Source organism: Taudactylus pleione, unplaced genomic scaffold, assembly GCF_031769625.1.
Source record: "Taudactylus pleione unplaced genomic scaffold, aTauple2 ptg000871l, whole genome shotgun sequence".
Taxonomy (NCBI): domain Eukaryota; kingdom Metazoa; phylum Chordata; class Amphibia; order Anura; family Myobatrachidae; genus Taudactylus; species Taudactylus pleione.
The window spans coordinates 494,243-509,545 of record NW_028285273.1 but is presented as its reverse complement, the minus strand read 5'-3'; the positions used below and the strand labels follow the sequence as shown (position 1 = coordinate 509,545).

Here is a 15,303-nt window from a genome sequence, read left to right as displayed (position 1 = left end):
AGTGTGGAGGAATGGGCAGTCAGAATGGGGGCAGTGAGGGGGAATGGGCAGTCAGGGTGTGGGCAGTGAGGGGGAATGGGCAGTCAGGGTGGGGTCAGTAAGTGGGGATGGGCATACAGACGGTTCTGTCACTATTCCGCTGACTAGTACTACAATGGTGAAAGCACATAGTGACAGTAGTCAGGTAGGCCGCGCCCCTGTGGGCGGGCTCTCCTCGCCACGCCCCTGTGTAGCTGCTCGCAGCCTGTACATAACGTGCACGGACAGGTGACTGTCAGCCGCATCCCGGAAGTAGCGCCAATGGTCGCCTCGCACAATCTCTCCCGGCCACGCCTCCGCTAATCAGCGTGCGGCTCGCTGTAGAGCCCGTCCTATAGGAGGGCAGTGGGCGGTGCGCTGTCACGTTGCACGGGGAATGTGCGGTGTGTGTTCCCTGGCGGCCGCGGGGAGATGCAGAGTCACACGGGGATCGGGCAGTGACTGGGAGCGGAGTTCTTGTACCGGCGGCCAGGGTACTACAGAGGAGGCCTTAGCGACAGCATGAGACGCCCGGGGAGCTGGCACCTGTGTGAGTGCTGCTGGCCCATCAGCTCTGGTTATAGTGTTACTGTTATTTATTATATATTGTATTATTATTATTGTCACTGTTGTTGTTTATTATTGTTATTTATTATATATTGTATTATTATTGTCACTTATTGTTATATATTGTATTGTCACTTCTTATTGTTTATTATATATTGTATTATTATTATTATTGTCACTTGTTATTGATTATATATTTTATTGTCACTTATTGTTATATATTGTATTATTATTGTCACTATTCTTATATACTGTATTATTATTATTATTGTTGTCACTGTCGTTCTTATTATTGTTAATTGATGTTCTTCTTGTTGTTGCTTTACGTGTACTCCATATATGTTTATATGTAGTTGCACATCCACCCTCTGTATAGCAATGGGCAATCTCCTGACTGTCCGCACAGTAACTTTTCACCACTACATATGTAATAACATACAGAGAGCATTATACTGGGCAGTGTGAGATAATCCTGCTCACAGAAGTCCTATAGAATTTTATATATATATATATATATATATATATATATATATATATATATAATTTATTGCAATAAACCATGGGTGCCTCTCTCATGCATGGCTACGGCACTGGGAGCTGGTGCCCAGGCAGTGATTGCACATTGTTGGAGCAGTTGTTGTATGGCTATGTGACCCTGCCATTGTGTGTGCAGTGATACACTGGTTTAGCTGTGTTATTGCAGCACATGGCATTTCTGTGTGACCTGTTCCTGAGTCCCCTGGACAATGGGCATGGATTTATCCCCTGTAGCACATGTGTATAGCAAAATCCCATGTGCCTAGTGAGATGTTTGCAAACACAACAAGCGGTGACAGATTGCGCTTGCACAGGGTAGGAGGTGGTATTGTAAGTGCTCAATCCCCTCCCTACTGTGTGATCCCTCAGGATGTCAGAGGGGCTGCAAAGGTGACTGGATCATGTGGATTCCATGGAAAGGGCACATGACAAACATGCCCACTGGGCTACCCTGGCCTTCCTGGTTAGCTATGTCCCAAAGCATTGCTTTACCAGCACCTGGGGTACAAATGCGCAGCCATGTTGTTGCTACAGTCATCAAACCATAATAATGTATTTACTCCTATGCAACCTGATGCATCTTATTTGTTATGGTATATACCTCCTATACACCCCTCCTCTATGCTGCACTGTAAATGTTTGCATATTACCCCCTATACACCCCTCCTCTATGCTGCACTGTAAATGTTTGCCTATTTGCAGTGATAGCTGATGTATAGACGATTGTATCACTGTCTGATCTGTTAGTAACACGTTTGCTGGGCGCATGCTGATTGGAAATGTGCTAGGCAGTCTTTGTGGCTGATATATTAGTGGTGGCTATGCTTTCGAATGGATCTAACAAACAAAATTAGGCTTTCAATGAGGATGAAATATGGCTTCTGTGTTTATGCTGAGGATTGGAAGCTGAGCGATTGTAGTGTTCTGTAGCAAACACATGCAGGAGACTGGCACTCATTGCAGAGCCAATGAGAGTGCGAGTACGCTGTCAGCTCTCCCCATTGGTTCTCCACTGATTGGAAACTCTCAGCTTAGCAATTCACGTGAAGCAGACATGCTTTTCTAAGTCCACAGTCTATCTGCGCTGCACATGCTGTAGCTCCTCCCTACCATCTCTCCACTTCTGGATGCTTAGACCCTCCTGCGGGTACATGCATCAATGAGAAATTAATGTTTTGGGGATAAAACAATAGTTGTGAATGATCTTGAATTTAGTAACTGTTTCCAAATGTGACCACATTCTTTAAACAAAAATCACAGCAGCTCTGCACTCCCCATAACAAAACATTGGCATTTAGTTCATACTTTGATAAAATATAGTAGCTGTAACATTGCAATTTTTCCTGCTCACCTCTGTGTCATGTGAAGAAAATTGCAATGGCGGCTGGGTGCGGTGTGCCACTCTGGAATGTCGCATCGCAGACGTCTCATGTAACTGCAGTGTCCCCCTTAGAGGAAAGCGGGTTTTTTTTGCAGAATTTTCATTACTCCAATTATATACAGTACTTTGGGGTCTATTTACTAAGCTGTGTTAGGAGATGAAGTGAACGTTGATAAGGTACCAGCCAATCAGCTCCTAACTGTCATGTCACAGGCTGTGACAGGAGCTGATTGGCTGGTACCATATCGCCGTTCACTCTATATCCTAATACAGCTTAGTAAATAGACCCCTATGTGTCCCATTTCAGCGCCTAGTCAGCAAAGCTGATGCTGTAAACCAAAATAAAATACAACTTTTTCCCTCTCATAGGTTTCTTCCACATTCTTATATAAAAATTATGGATTTTATAGCTATCCAGGCCCTATATGTGTGGAGTTTGTGTTTTCTCCCCTTGTTTGCATGGGTTTCTCCAGGGTGCTACTGTTTCCTCCCAAATGCCAAAAATATTCCAGTAGGGTAATTGGCTTTGGGACAAAATGGATCAAAATTTCTTTGCATGTTGAGGGGATTTAGACTGTAAGCTCCTATGGGGAGTGAAAGATCCCATATGCTCTGTGCAGCTAGAGTAACATGTTTGGGGTTCTATAAATACCGTGTTTCCCCGATAATAAGACCTACCCTTAATTTTGAAACCCGGTCCAAATTAAGCCCTACCCCGAAAATAAGACCTACCTGAACTCATTTCCAGCTGGGAACGCTGCAGAGACCAGCATTCCCAGTCATGCAGTGCGCGGGTGACGTCATGACGTCACCCGGGCGCTGAGGATCCTGTGCGGCCGCGCCTGCTGGATCATGTTAGATCCAGTCAGCGTGCAGGTGAGAGCGACATCCCGGACGGCGGCGAGTCAGGTAAGTGCACTGCAATAAGGGACACTGCTACAGGGGGGGACCTGCATAAGCGGCACTTCCACAAGGGGGCCTGCAAGGGGGTGGCCTGCATAAGCGGCACTTCTGCAAGGGGGTGGCCTGCATAAGGGGCACTTCTGCAAGGGGGTGGCCTGCATAAGGGGCACTTCTGCAAGGGGGTGGCCTGCATAAGGGGCACTTCTGCAAGGGGGTGGCCTGCATAAGGGGCACTTCTGCAAGGGGGTGGCCTGCATAAGGGGCACTTCTGCAAGGGGGTGGCCTGCATAAGGGGCACTTCTGCAAGGGGGTGGCCTGCATAAGGGGCACTTCTGCAAGGGGGTGGCCTGCATAAGGGGCACTTCTGCAAGGGGGTGGCCTGCATAAGGGGCACTTCTGCAAGGGGGTGGCCTGCATAAGGGGCACTTCTGCAAGGGGGTGGCCTGCATAAGGGGCACTTCTGCAAGGGGGTGGCCTGCATAAGGGGCACTTCTGCAAGGGGGTGGCCTGCATAAGGGGCACTTCTGCAAGGGGGTGGCCTGCATAAGGGGCACTTCTGCAAGGGGGTGGCCTGCATAAGGGGCACTTCTGCAAGGGGGTGGCCTGCATAAGGGGCACTTCTGCAAGGGGGTGGCCTGCATAAGGGGCACTTCTGCAAGGGGGTGGCCTGCATAAGGGGCACTTCTGCAAGGGGGTGGCCTGCATAAGGGGCACTTCTGCAAGGGGGTGGCCTGCATAAGGGGCACTTCTGCAAGGGGGTGGCCTGCATAAGGGGCACTTCTGCAAGGGGGTGGCCTGCATAAGGGGCACTTCTGCAAGGGGGTGGCCTGCATAAGGGGCACTTCTGCAAGGGGGTGGCCTGCATAAGGGGCACTTCTGCAAGGGGGTGGCCTGCATAAGGGGCACTTCTGCAAGGGGGTGGCCTGCATAAGGGGCACTTCTGCAAGGGGGTGGCCTGCATAAGGGGCACTTCTGCAAGGGGGTGGCCTGCATAAGGGGCACTTCTGCAAGGGGGTGGCCTGCATAAGGGGCACTTCTGCAAGGGGGTGGCCTGCATAAGGGGCACTTCTGCAAGGGGGTGGCCTGCATAAGGGGCACTTCTGCAAGGGGGTGGCCTGCATAAGGGGCACTTCTGCAAGGGGGTGGCCTGCATAAGGGGCACTTCTGCAAGGGGGTGGCCTGCATAAGGGGCACTTCTGCAAGGGGGTGGCCTGCATAAGGGGCACTTCTGCAAGGGGGTGGCCTGCATAAGGGGCACTTCTGCAAGGGGGGGCCTGCATAAGGGGCACTTCTGCAAGGGGGTGGCCTGCATATGGGACACTTCTGCAAGGAGGGGGCCTGCATAAGGGTCACTGCTGTCAAAATTAATATAAGACCTACCCCGAAAATAAGCCCTATGGTGTTTTTGTTAACAAAAATAAAAAATAAGACAGTGTCTTATTATCGGGGAAACACGGTAGTAAGTGTATAGTACTTTGTTGTACATTCAGATATTACTATGTGATATGCAGCTAGGTAATTGGACATCTTATTCAATCTGTTCCAAGAAATAAATATATTCCTTCCCAAGTCACCTGCACCCTCCTCTTTTTTTGGGGGGGGGCAGTTCACACCTCCAGTCCACCTCCCATTTGTAACTTGTTTAATCTCCAGAGATGACCAATTTCATTCTCTGGTCTCCCGATCATTAGTGCTTATGTGGCCGTGGTAAACTACTTTATACCAACTTGTGCGTTTTAGTCGTTGTTGTTGTTTTGAATAAATCTATTTGCCTTGTTTCTTTTGTCATTTTTGATTTAACAATCTCACAATTGGTTTTAAAGCTGATTAAATTGTAGTCTGGAATAATGTGTTTAAGGAAAGGAGATTAAAAACCAAAACCATGATAGAAGTCCTGTATTTCAGGGCCGTTTTGAGTTTTATGTGTGGCGGTGAGTGATTGCTCGGTATTTTGTTCTATAGGGATAAAGGCAGCTCTCCTCGGTGCTGGTAATACGAAAATATTTGTATTGTTTATTATCACTGATGTTTTATACCAAGACAAACCATGAAAAGGCAAAGGGCCCGTCCAGCATTTAATGTCCTTGCTGACTTGTTTCAGTAATTCCCCTTTTCCACTGGCCAAAATACCCGGGTAATTGCTGTGTCAATGGGTAGCCACTCAGTGGAAAAGGCTCCTAGGAAAAAATCCTGGGTCAATTGACCTGGTATTTCTTCCCGAGTCTCGAGCAGGGTTTTACACAGGTAACCCGGGACTTCCAACCTGGGACCCTTTTACAGTATGCTGTTTGGGTGCTATTTGGAAGCTGTCTAACAGCTGTGATCACCGGGAACAGCTGTCATCACCGGGAACCTCCCCATATGGTCCGGTTTTACCCCATCCCCGCTTCATACGGGGAGCTGTAATCTCTTCCTGCTCGTCTCCATGGTGACAGCGGTGACATTACAGCTTCCCGAAAGGACCCCTCCCCTGGTCACCGGTCCGCTCTGGTCTAGCGTTCAGGGGAGAGCTGGAGTTTCCGGCGCTTGGTGATGACCTCATCTCCAAGTGCCATCGCTGCAACCAGGTCGGCTCTGCAGTGAGAATGGGGTAAATCCCCGGGTCTGACCCAGCTTGGAACAGTGTTCCAAATCCCGAGACAGACCCAGGATTTTGGTGGAAAAGGGGTGTTACAGAGTCTCTACCATCTTCGGAAGCTGAATGAATTGGAAACTCTCTTTATTGTACCTATAATACACTAAACCTTTGGTCAGGCCCAGAATTACTTGAACAGAATATATATCTACTTATACTTTTGTGAAAGTTACAAAATAACTTTTTTTGTCTTTTTTTTTTTGTAATTTAAATCTTGAGGCTTGGTGCCATATACAGATGTGACCTTGCACATCTTTGCTGCAGTTGCGTTAACAAGCTCCTCTTGGCACTGTGTCATGTATTGAGGCTAGATGTATGAGGACACATCTGTAGATGTGTTAGGAATATTTGAATGCTTGGTACTGGCATTGTGATCCCATTAGTAGTGTATGTTACTGTAACCTGGCTCAGGATCTGGTAGGCGGAAATCTCAGCCTCTGACTGGCTGCCAGCTTTGTGTCCTACCCGTAGGTTGCGTTATGGCACAACGTGAACACGTGCTATACTGAACACTTTGTACTAGTGTACTCTCTCTGTTCTGTCATCATACAAATATGTCCTCAAGTTAGTACCCAGTGCAGACGGCCAAGCACGTGAAGGGTATGTGTGTAATCCTCAGACATAGAATAGTATTTTTTATGACTTGCAAATCCTGCACGGAGCATTTGTGAAACTTTCGGTTCCCTATAAAGGTAATATTGTTTATTGCCATGAGATTTCTGCGTGCTGTTCTTGTTATTTTATGGTTAATCATGGGAGCTTCAGAGCACTCCTTATACACTTTATACACAACTGATTTGTATATCTAAAGGTTAATGTGGAATTCTTTTATGTTTATGTGTATATATGTGTGTGTGTATATATGTATATATATATATATATATATTGCCCTATTATTTGCGCAGTATTTAATTTTCTTAAATTTTTTGTATTTTTTTTTAACCCAACCTCCATTTCCCAAGCCGTCCCTGATATGCCTCTCATATTTGTTTCAGGTTGACAAAACTCCTGGTGCGAGAATTTAGGAAGGGGGTGTGCACATAGATGGCAGGCTGCAGCTGTTAATTGGGAAGGGGTGTGCTTTTATGTAAGGGACGCTGGGGGAGATGTATTATCATGTGTAACGATCATTAAATCTCTGGACCTGCTTCGCCCATTACCCTTCATAATTTGCAAAACCAGATTGGCGCCCTATCCAGTTAATAGCGGCGCCGATGAGGACCCCCGTCATTCAGATCACTTCCCTGTATTATTACACGTAAGGAGGGGTAACTAGTGTTCGTTCTAGGTCCGGCGCACTCACGACCGAAAAGGGGGTTTGTCTTTAAGACGCTCCCACTTTTTATCACTTGTCCGGGAAATCAGGACGACTATGGCGTCGTTTGCATATCGTCAAATGTGTACCCAGCTTTACACTGTATATTGCTCATGTTGAATTACAGAAAAGCGTTGTTTTAAATATTCTGCAATAACATGATTACATCCTGAGGTTATGTACGTACGTACGTATGTGTCTATGTATGTAGAGAATTTGTGCACGTAAAAATATTTTACCACATATTTTTGTTTTATTTTGTTATGAAGCAAAACATACAGCACTTTATCCCCTGGCAGTGTACTCTGAACTTCCCTGTAACTCTCAGAAAACTCAGGTGGCTGCAACTGTGTTTGTGATTTAGGTGCAGGAGGTTGGGCTGCTGCCGTTGGTACAGTACGTTCAGCCAGGGGGTGTGTTGTCCGACAAGATAAAAGGAACTTCTCATCTGTACTATGCCCATTACATAGTGTTACAGTACGTGCGGATAAAAATATCCTGAAAGCAGTAGGACAACAGCGAGCCCTAATAGCAAGATAATTACGTTCTCTTTTATCTCTCCTGATAGTCTAGGAAGTTGTTTGTTTTTTTTTTTATTCAATGTTCGTAATTATGTGGTGTTTATTTTTTTTTACTTTTGCTGAATTACCCATTATTCCCCAACAAACCTAATAATTAGATACAGCTCATGTTGCTTTTCAACTCCCACTCATTTCGCTTATGCTTTTGTATTTATTTTAGTATTGCGCTGTGCCGTCATCTCACCCATTTAGAGGAAAATAAAATAGAAATGGGAAGTCTACGTAGAGAATTAGAAATGACGGTAAAGTCAAGCTGTCCCATTGATAAATATAGAAACTTTGATAACCAGACATTTTGAATCCTGTTTGACTGTTTAATAGTCTAATTATGATCATTACGGTTTGTATTGCTTTCCTGTTAAAACCGTGTGTCATGTTCCCCAGACAAATAAGACCTAGTGTTGGGTTTTGCAAAACTTGGTTTATTTGAACACTACTCTGACTTACACCAGCCATACTAGTGCTTGTTCACCCTAATACACCCTCACCCTAATACACCCTCACACCTACCCTACTCCCACCGATACTACCCACACTGGTACACCCTCACACCTACCCTACTCCCACCTATACTACCCTCATACCCACCCTACTCCCACCTATACTACCCTCATACCTACCCTACTCCCACCTATACTATCCCCACACCTAACCTACTCCCACCTATACTACTCACACCTACCCTACTCACACCTACCCTACTCGCACTAATACACCCTCACACCTACCCTACTCCCACCTATACTACTCACACTAATACACCCTCACACCTACCCTACTCCCACCTATACTACCCACACTAATACACCCTGACACCTACCCTACTCCACCTATACTACCCACACTAATACACCCTGACACCTACCCTACTCCACCTATACTACCCACACTAATACACCCTCACACCTACCCTACTCCCACCTATACTACCCACACTAATACACCCTCACACCTACCCTACTCCACCTATACTACCCACACTAATACACCCTGACACCTACCCTACTCCCACCTATACTACTCACACTAATGCCCCTCACACCTATACTACACACTACTACACCCTCACACCTACCCTACTCCCACCTATACTACCCACACTAATACACCCTCACACCTACCCTACTCCCACCTATACTACTCACACTAATACACCCTCACACCTACCCTACTCCCACCTATACTACCCTCATACCTACCCTACTCCCAACTATACTACCCCCACACCTAACCTACTCAAACTAATACTCCCTCACACCTACCCTACTCCCACCGATACTGCCAACACTAATGTACTCTCGCACCTACCCTACTCCCACTCCCACCTATACTAACAATAATACACTCACACCTACCCTACTTCCACCGGTGCGAAAAGTCTTTGTTAAAAAAAAGGGATAACTTTTTTCACCATGTTTTACAAGGTGAAAAAAAGTGCAGAATTATTGTTTAGGGGTGCAGGCTTAAAAATAGCCTGCACCCCTGGGAGTGTCCCCTAAAAATAATCTGTGTCAAAAAATGTAAAAAAAAAAAAAAATCAGCACACCCCAAAAATTTTTTTTTACTTTTGGGGGTAATAAAAAAATGGGGAACTCCCTTCTAAAATAGCGAAATTGAATTCCGAAGTATGCGGTAGGTGCATTTGAAGAATTTAAAAAAATCACTTTATGGACTTGCACTCCTTTTCATGTACCCCAAATTTGATGGCCATAGTTATTTCCCCCCCCCCCCCCACCAGAAAAAAAAGCTAAGAGCTATTCTTCACCACCTTCTTCCAGGCGCATTCATGCTCCTGCGGCGGCTATTTAAAAACCCTGACTCCCTTCAGCAGGCAAAAAGGGGTGTACCCATAGTGATCCCCCATGTCTTCAATACTTACCCTTCCACCGTGTCCCGTTTTTGCTGATTCCTAATTGAATACGGGGATAAAGCGGGCACGCGCCCAATACTTTATCCACGTCAAAACCTCCGATGTGGAGCGAAAAGTCCAGCACAGACTTTTCGCTCTACATTGAATATGCCCCCCTTAGACTATAAATACTAATTCCTTCCCACAATTATTCCACACACATTTATGCACCCTCACCCCTACCCTACACCCACATTAATGCCACCTCACACCTACCCTACTTCCACTGATGCAAATAACACTTTTTTATGTCCACTCACACTTGCGCTATTCTCACCTACCCTGCTTCTACCTAATCTGCCAACACTAATGTCCCATCTAACCAGCGTTACTCCCACAATCTGTTGCAGTTATTCTACTTTAGACGAGTGAGTGACGCATCAATAGTGTAAAGAGTTCTGACACTAGATATTGTAAAGCAGCAATAGGCCACCTAATATACTCTGGGGCTGCATGAGTACTTGATACATTACCCTTAAATCTCAGTAATGAACACATTTTAATCAATGAGAGACACCTATATGTATCTGTAATCAGGAGACATTGTAAGCAAGTGTTAAAAACTGTAACCTGCAATTCTGTCAACCGCGCCAAAAGGGGGCCTCCCAGGGCTACACGGAGCCTCAGGGCAGCTTTGTATCTTCTCTCTAGCAAAGATTAGTAGGAGGAGGAGAAAGTTCTCAGCGCTGCCATCAGGACACGCTATAAAATGGACTTGTGACGTGTAGGATGGCAGCAGTTTCTTAGTATGTTCAGTTACTGTTGCAAATGACAAATTTACTTTCAAAATAAATAAACTAATAAGAGGCTCTGGCACAGATACCTGAGATTACTTTTCCCGGCAGACCGGTTATAGTGCCGTTCCATTCATAATTTGTTTCATGGAGTATGTAAGGGAGGGGCTAATACTATTAAGCAGTTTATTATGAAGACCAAATCCCATTGAAGCAAATTCTGCATCTGCGTTTTGCTGATTCACTGTAGCTCAGCGTTTAAAAATCGCTTCCTGCGCAAGTTTGCTTTATTCTAATTGGCCTTTACTAGCTTTCACTTACATAATAGCTGCGAGGGGAGAGCTAAGACGAGGATCACCGCTATGAATGACTGTAAGCTGCTAAGCCCTTTTATCCTGAGGCCAGAAAGTATCCACCGTACACTACACAGTAGCTGGCAGCATCACACCTATATGCGTCTTGTGAAATTCTTAAGCTCTCCATCCACTAGGCAATTAAACCTAGCGATGGAGCGGTAATGACGGTCGTTATCGCTCTATCGCTTGGTAATTGCCCACAAATTGGGCAGTAAAAGGTTAAAAATGATCAGCGAGGCGCGCGCCCGCTGGTCGTTTTTAACATCAATCATCACCCGAACATGACGGTCAACCTGACGACCGCCGTCAGGTTGCCATGTTCGGGGATGATTGATCTGCATTCACTGAATGTCTGAACGCGGGAGACGACGGCATCGTAATCGTGCCGTCCCCCCCCGCATCGTTAAGTGGATGGGCAGCATTGCAGTGCTCGTCGTCTTCTTCTCCCATCCTAGAGTAACACTGACCAATACGTTACGTGCGTTTTATATTTATCAGTTACTTTGTTTATTCAAACTCCTACTTTTGTTTTATTTTTAGGTAATGTAATATGCCGGCTGTGAACTCCTCCATCAGGGATTCTGGAATTCTGCAGAAACACTAACCCCACAGACCTTGCGATCTCCATTGAATCCGTTTTGCTCTCTCAGCCCTTTATGAAAGATTAGAATCGCATTTACAGACCTGAGAAGAGTGCCCCCTACAGGACGACCAAACGATCAGGCTCTTCATCGGCGTTTAAGGCCATGGTAAGCTGGGCGGAGAGTCAATAATCGACGACCGCTATCATGAGTGCCGAGACGCAGACTGGAGGCCTGATGCAGAATGAGAACTGGCCCGCGGAGGATAGCCCTCCTGATAAAAGCTTTAACTGTGAAGCGTCCGAGGAGCAGAACTCTGAGCACCATGAAGACATGGAGATGACCTCCAGCGGCAATGACTGTAACGGGCACGACTCTAGCGGCAATGACTGTAATGGGCATGAGTCCAGTGGAACAGACTCCCATGTTAATGAACCTAGGAGATCAATCAACTGTACTTTCCGGAGACCGAGCAAATCTACAGGAAGCAGCAATAACAGGTAACACTAACGATTGTTAAGAAAAACGACTGTTTAAAATATGAAAGATGTAATAATAATAATAAAAAAAAGCCATTCAAAATGTAAACTATATGTTTTGTATGGCGTATATTGATGCCGGCGCTCCTAGGATCCATCGAAGTTCCCCCAGTTCATTGCTCACTTCCCTGCTGACAGGCCTTTTTATACAGGTGCATACACACACAACGATTTTTTGAACGATTATCGTTCAATCGTTGATAAAACTTTCTAAGTTAAAACGAAGAACGATTATCATTCATGCGTGTTCACGTTTGTAGTTCAGTCAGACTGACCAACTCAACGATTTTCATTAAGGGAATATGCAAAAATCGTTTGTAGTTCAAAAAAATCATTCATTACACTTTAAAAAATCTGACAGAAAATCGTTCAGAAAATCGTTGATACCAAAATCGTGTATGTGTGTATGCAGCATTATACTTTCACCTGTGACTTTCCAATTCTCATTAGCAATCCTTCCTCTGCCACTACTTAGACTTGTAATTGGAAGCAGTGCCACACTTTGAGGTATAGGGGATCCCTCCTGATCAGCTGGTTAGTAATGGTGAGTACACACCTGACAGATATATCTGCAGATCACTCGATCTGCAGATATATCTTCAGATGATGGTCGTTCATACACACTGAACGCCCATCATCTGCTTGTGCCCTCGCGTCCCGGGGTGCGGGACCCGGCGGCCGGTGGGCAGGTCGGGGGAGTGTCCCGCCCCCTTCCTCGCGGCTGCAGCTGTGTGTGTACGGGCGGTCTGCAGATCGCCCGTACACACCTGCTGATGGACAGATATGTCTGCAGACATATCTGTCCATCGGCTGTGCAGCACAGCCAATGCGATATGTCTGTGAACGCCGACGTTCACCAACATATCGCAGGTACACACTGGCCGACGGACAGCAGATACATTACCTGATCAATTAATCGGCCAATATATCTGTCGGTGTGTGTACACCATTAGGGGTAAATTTACTAAAGTGAGAGTTTATAGAAGTGAGTTTTAAAAGTGATGTTGCCCATAGCAACCAATCAGATTCTACTTAACATTTAACTAGCACCTTCTAGAATATAATAGCTAGAATCTGATTGGTTGCTATGAGCAACATCACTTTTAAAACTCACTTCTAAACACTCTCACTTTAGTAATTATACCCCGTAGTCTCTGTATTTTAGTTTAATGCTGAGCTACAGACAAAGCTGTCGTAATAGAGAATAATAATGTAATCCTGATTTATGATTCATTATCCCCGATCCGATCTTTATCATGTAATCACATGCATCTACTACTACTGTTTCTTAACATTTGATTTAATGAGGATAATTTACCGAATAAAGAGGAAATAAACTCTCCAAAACGTTGCGTGCAATATCTTTTATAGCGACTGTAAAATTTTCCTTTTTTTATTTTGTTGTTGCCCCCAAAGCGAACAAATGGAGAGGACTCGGTCACATAAAGAGCTGATGAGTATGGTGCAGGAAATGAAGCGGCGCCTTCCGCCAGAAAAAATAAATTGCAGCAAGCCCAGTACGATGGACGCGTTAAACTACGCCTTAAAGTGCGTTCGGCAGGTCCAAGGTGAGAAATGGTTTTTGTTACGGTTTCACAGAAGCATCGGTCACTGAGGCATGAGGCACAAAGTTCAACTGGTCACGCGACCAGTTCAGCTTTTCTTCTAGAAAAGCTGAACTGGTCGCGTGACCAGTTGAACTTTGCTGTAAACTTTGCTGGAGCTGTAATCCTGGTCTGTGTTCGAATGTAGAATTAGAGGATTCTTTCCACATATAACATCTGTCACTGAGGCATGAGGTACAAAGTTCAATTTCGCAGTGAATGATTTGGCTGATTTCTCATGAATATTATGTCAGCTTTGGGAATAATTGTGCCCACTGCGAGTAATGGATGCCATACATCTGAAGGGGGATTGCGCGATCCTGCGATGGGATTGGAAACGCCGACCGGGGGCAATCGATGTTCTGCGATCCACCGCAGGATCGGTGAAATTCTACCTGTTAAATTTAATCGATCTGCCAATCGCGATCATTTTTTGATCGTGATCGGCGTATCTGTGAAATACAACCTGTTGGATTTCAGCGATCCTGCAATGCCGGGTTGCAGGATAGCTACATCGCGGCAATCCGTCCCTGATGTATGGGGACCTTAAGTCCTGTCCAGCTTTTAGGCTGTGTTTATTTTACACTACTTTCCATCCTATTCACAAATGTTGTTAAATTCAATATGTGCTGATAGATTGAGGATTGGGAAGGGGTTGTCCGGTAGCTCACCTGAAAATGAGCCCCCAAGTGGCTAAAGCTACGTAGGCTGCAGTCTCTCTGACTTGTTGGGTGAGCTGTCAAATGGGGAGCACTTGCGTACAGTCTGCAGGTATACTTTATTGCCATGCCATGAGGGGTTTGGGGCGATTTTGTTCTTTTGACGAGAAGTTGCAGGAAAGGGTTTACCTGTACTTTTTAACATCCATGGTTTGCATCTACTTATACAGATGTGTTCTCATACACCTAGCTTCAATACGCCATACTGTGCAAGAAGCCTGTTGCGAGAGAGCCACGCTGAGCCGTGTAGCATGGCAACTTTATCTTTACATTTGTATCTTACACCGCAGACACAGTGAAACACCACTCATTCTGTACCAGAGACGCCGGGCTGCAACTTTAACCATACAGGAATTAGTTTTAAATATGTACAAAGTCGCAGTTGAAGCACAACTAAGCTTGGCATAAAAAAAGAAAAACCACAGCTGTTGCATCGTCGCACTTCGTATACAGATTCAGACTCCGTCGCAGACAGATGTACAGGTGTCACTTATCAAATTAATCAGTGCAGTCTCATTTAGCGGTTTTGTCGTATTGCATTTTCGAGCAAAAAAGAAGTTCGGCACAGTCACACGGGACCTGGTGCGCCAAGAAGGAATGTTTGGTGAAATTGCGGCAAATTAGTTGATGAGGACACATATGTAATAATGAAATATTTGTACTGGCTCCCATAACTAATTTCCATCTCTGCCTGTGGCCGAATACAGCGCCCTATAATCTAGTTCCTTCTCATCCTACAGCGAACAGTGCATTTTTCCAGGTCCTTGGTGACAGTGGTTCCTCTCGAGTGGATTCCAACGTACACACCATTGAGGATCTGGAGACCATGACGTCGGAACACCCGCCAAAGAACACGGTATGGTCAGGAGTCTTGCAGACACACACACACACACACACACTTTTTCAGATCTGGCAGAAGATGAT

At 45.5% G+C, this 15,303-nt stretch overlaps 1 protein-coding gene across 2 annotated transcripts in view; it reads left to right on the top strand.

Annotated features, from left to right (window-relative positions):
• The first annotated feature begins 301 nt into the window (after nucleotides 1–301).
• PER3 (period circadian regulator 3) overlaps nucleotides 302–15,303 on the top strand; it is a 46,332-nt gene continuing 31,330 nt past the window's right edge. For both annotated transcript variants that reach the window (XM_088458921.1, XM_088458920.1), the window contains exons 1-4: nucleotides 302–568; nucleotides 11,477–12,017; nucleotides 13,473–13,624; nucleotides 15,120–15,235. In XM_088458921.1, the coding sequence (XP_088315047.1) occupies nucleotides 11,725–12,017; nucleotides 13,473–13,624; nucleotides 15,120–15,235 (561 nt within the window). In that variant the 5' untranslated portion in view covers nucleotides 302–568; nucleotides 11,477–11,724. The remainder of the gene's footprint in view (nucleotides 569–11,476; nucleotides 12,018–13,472; nucleotides 13,625–15,119; nucleotides 15,236–15,303) is intronic.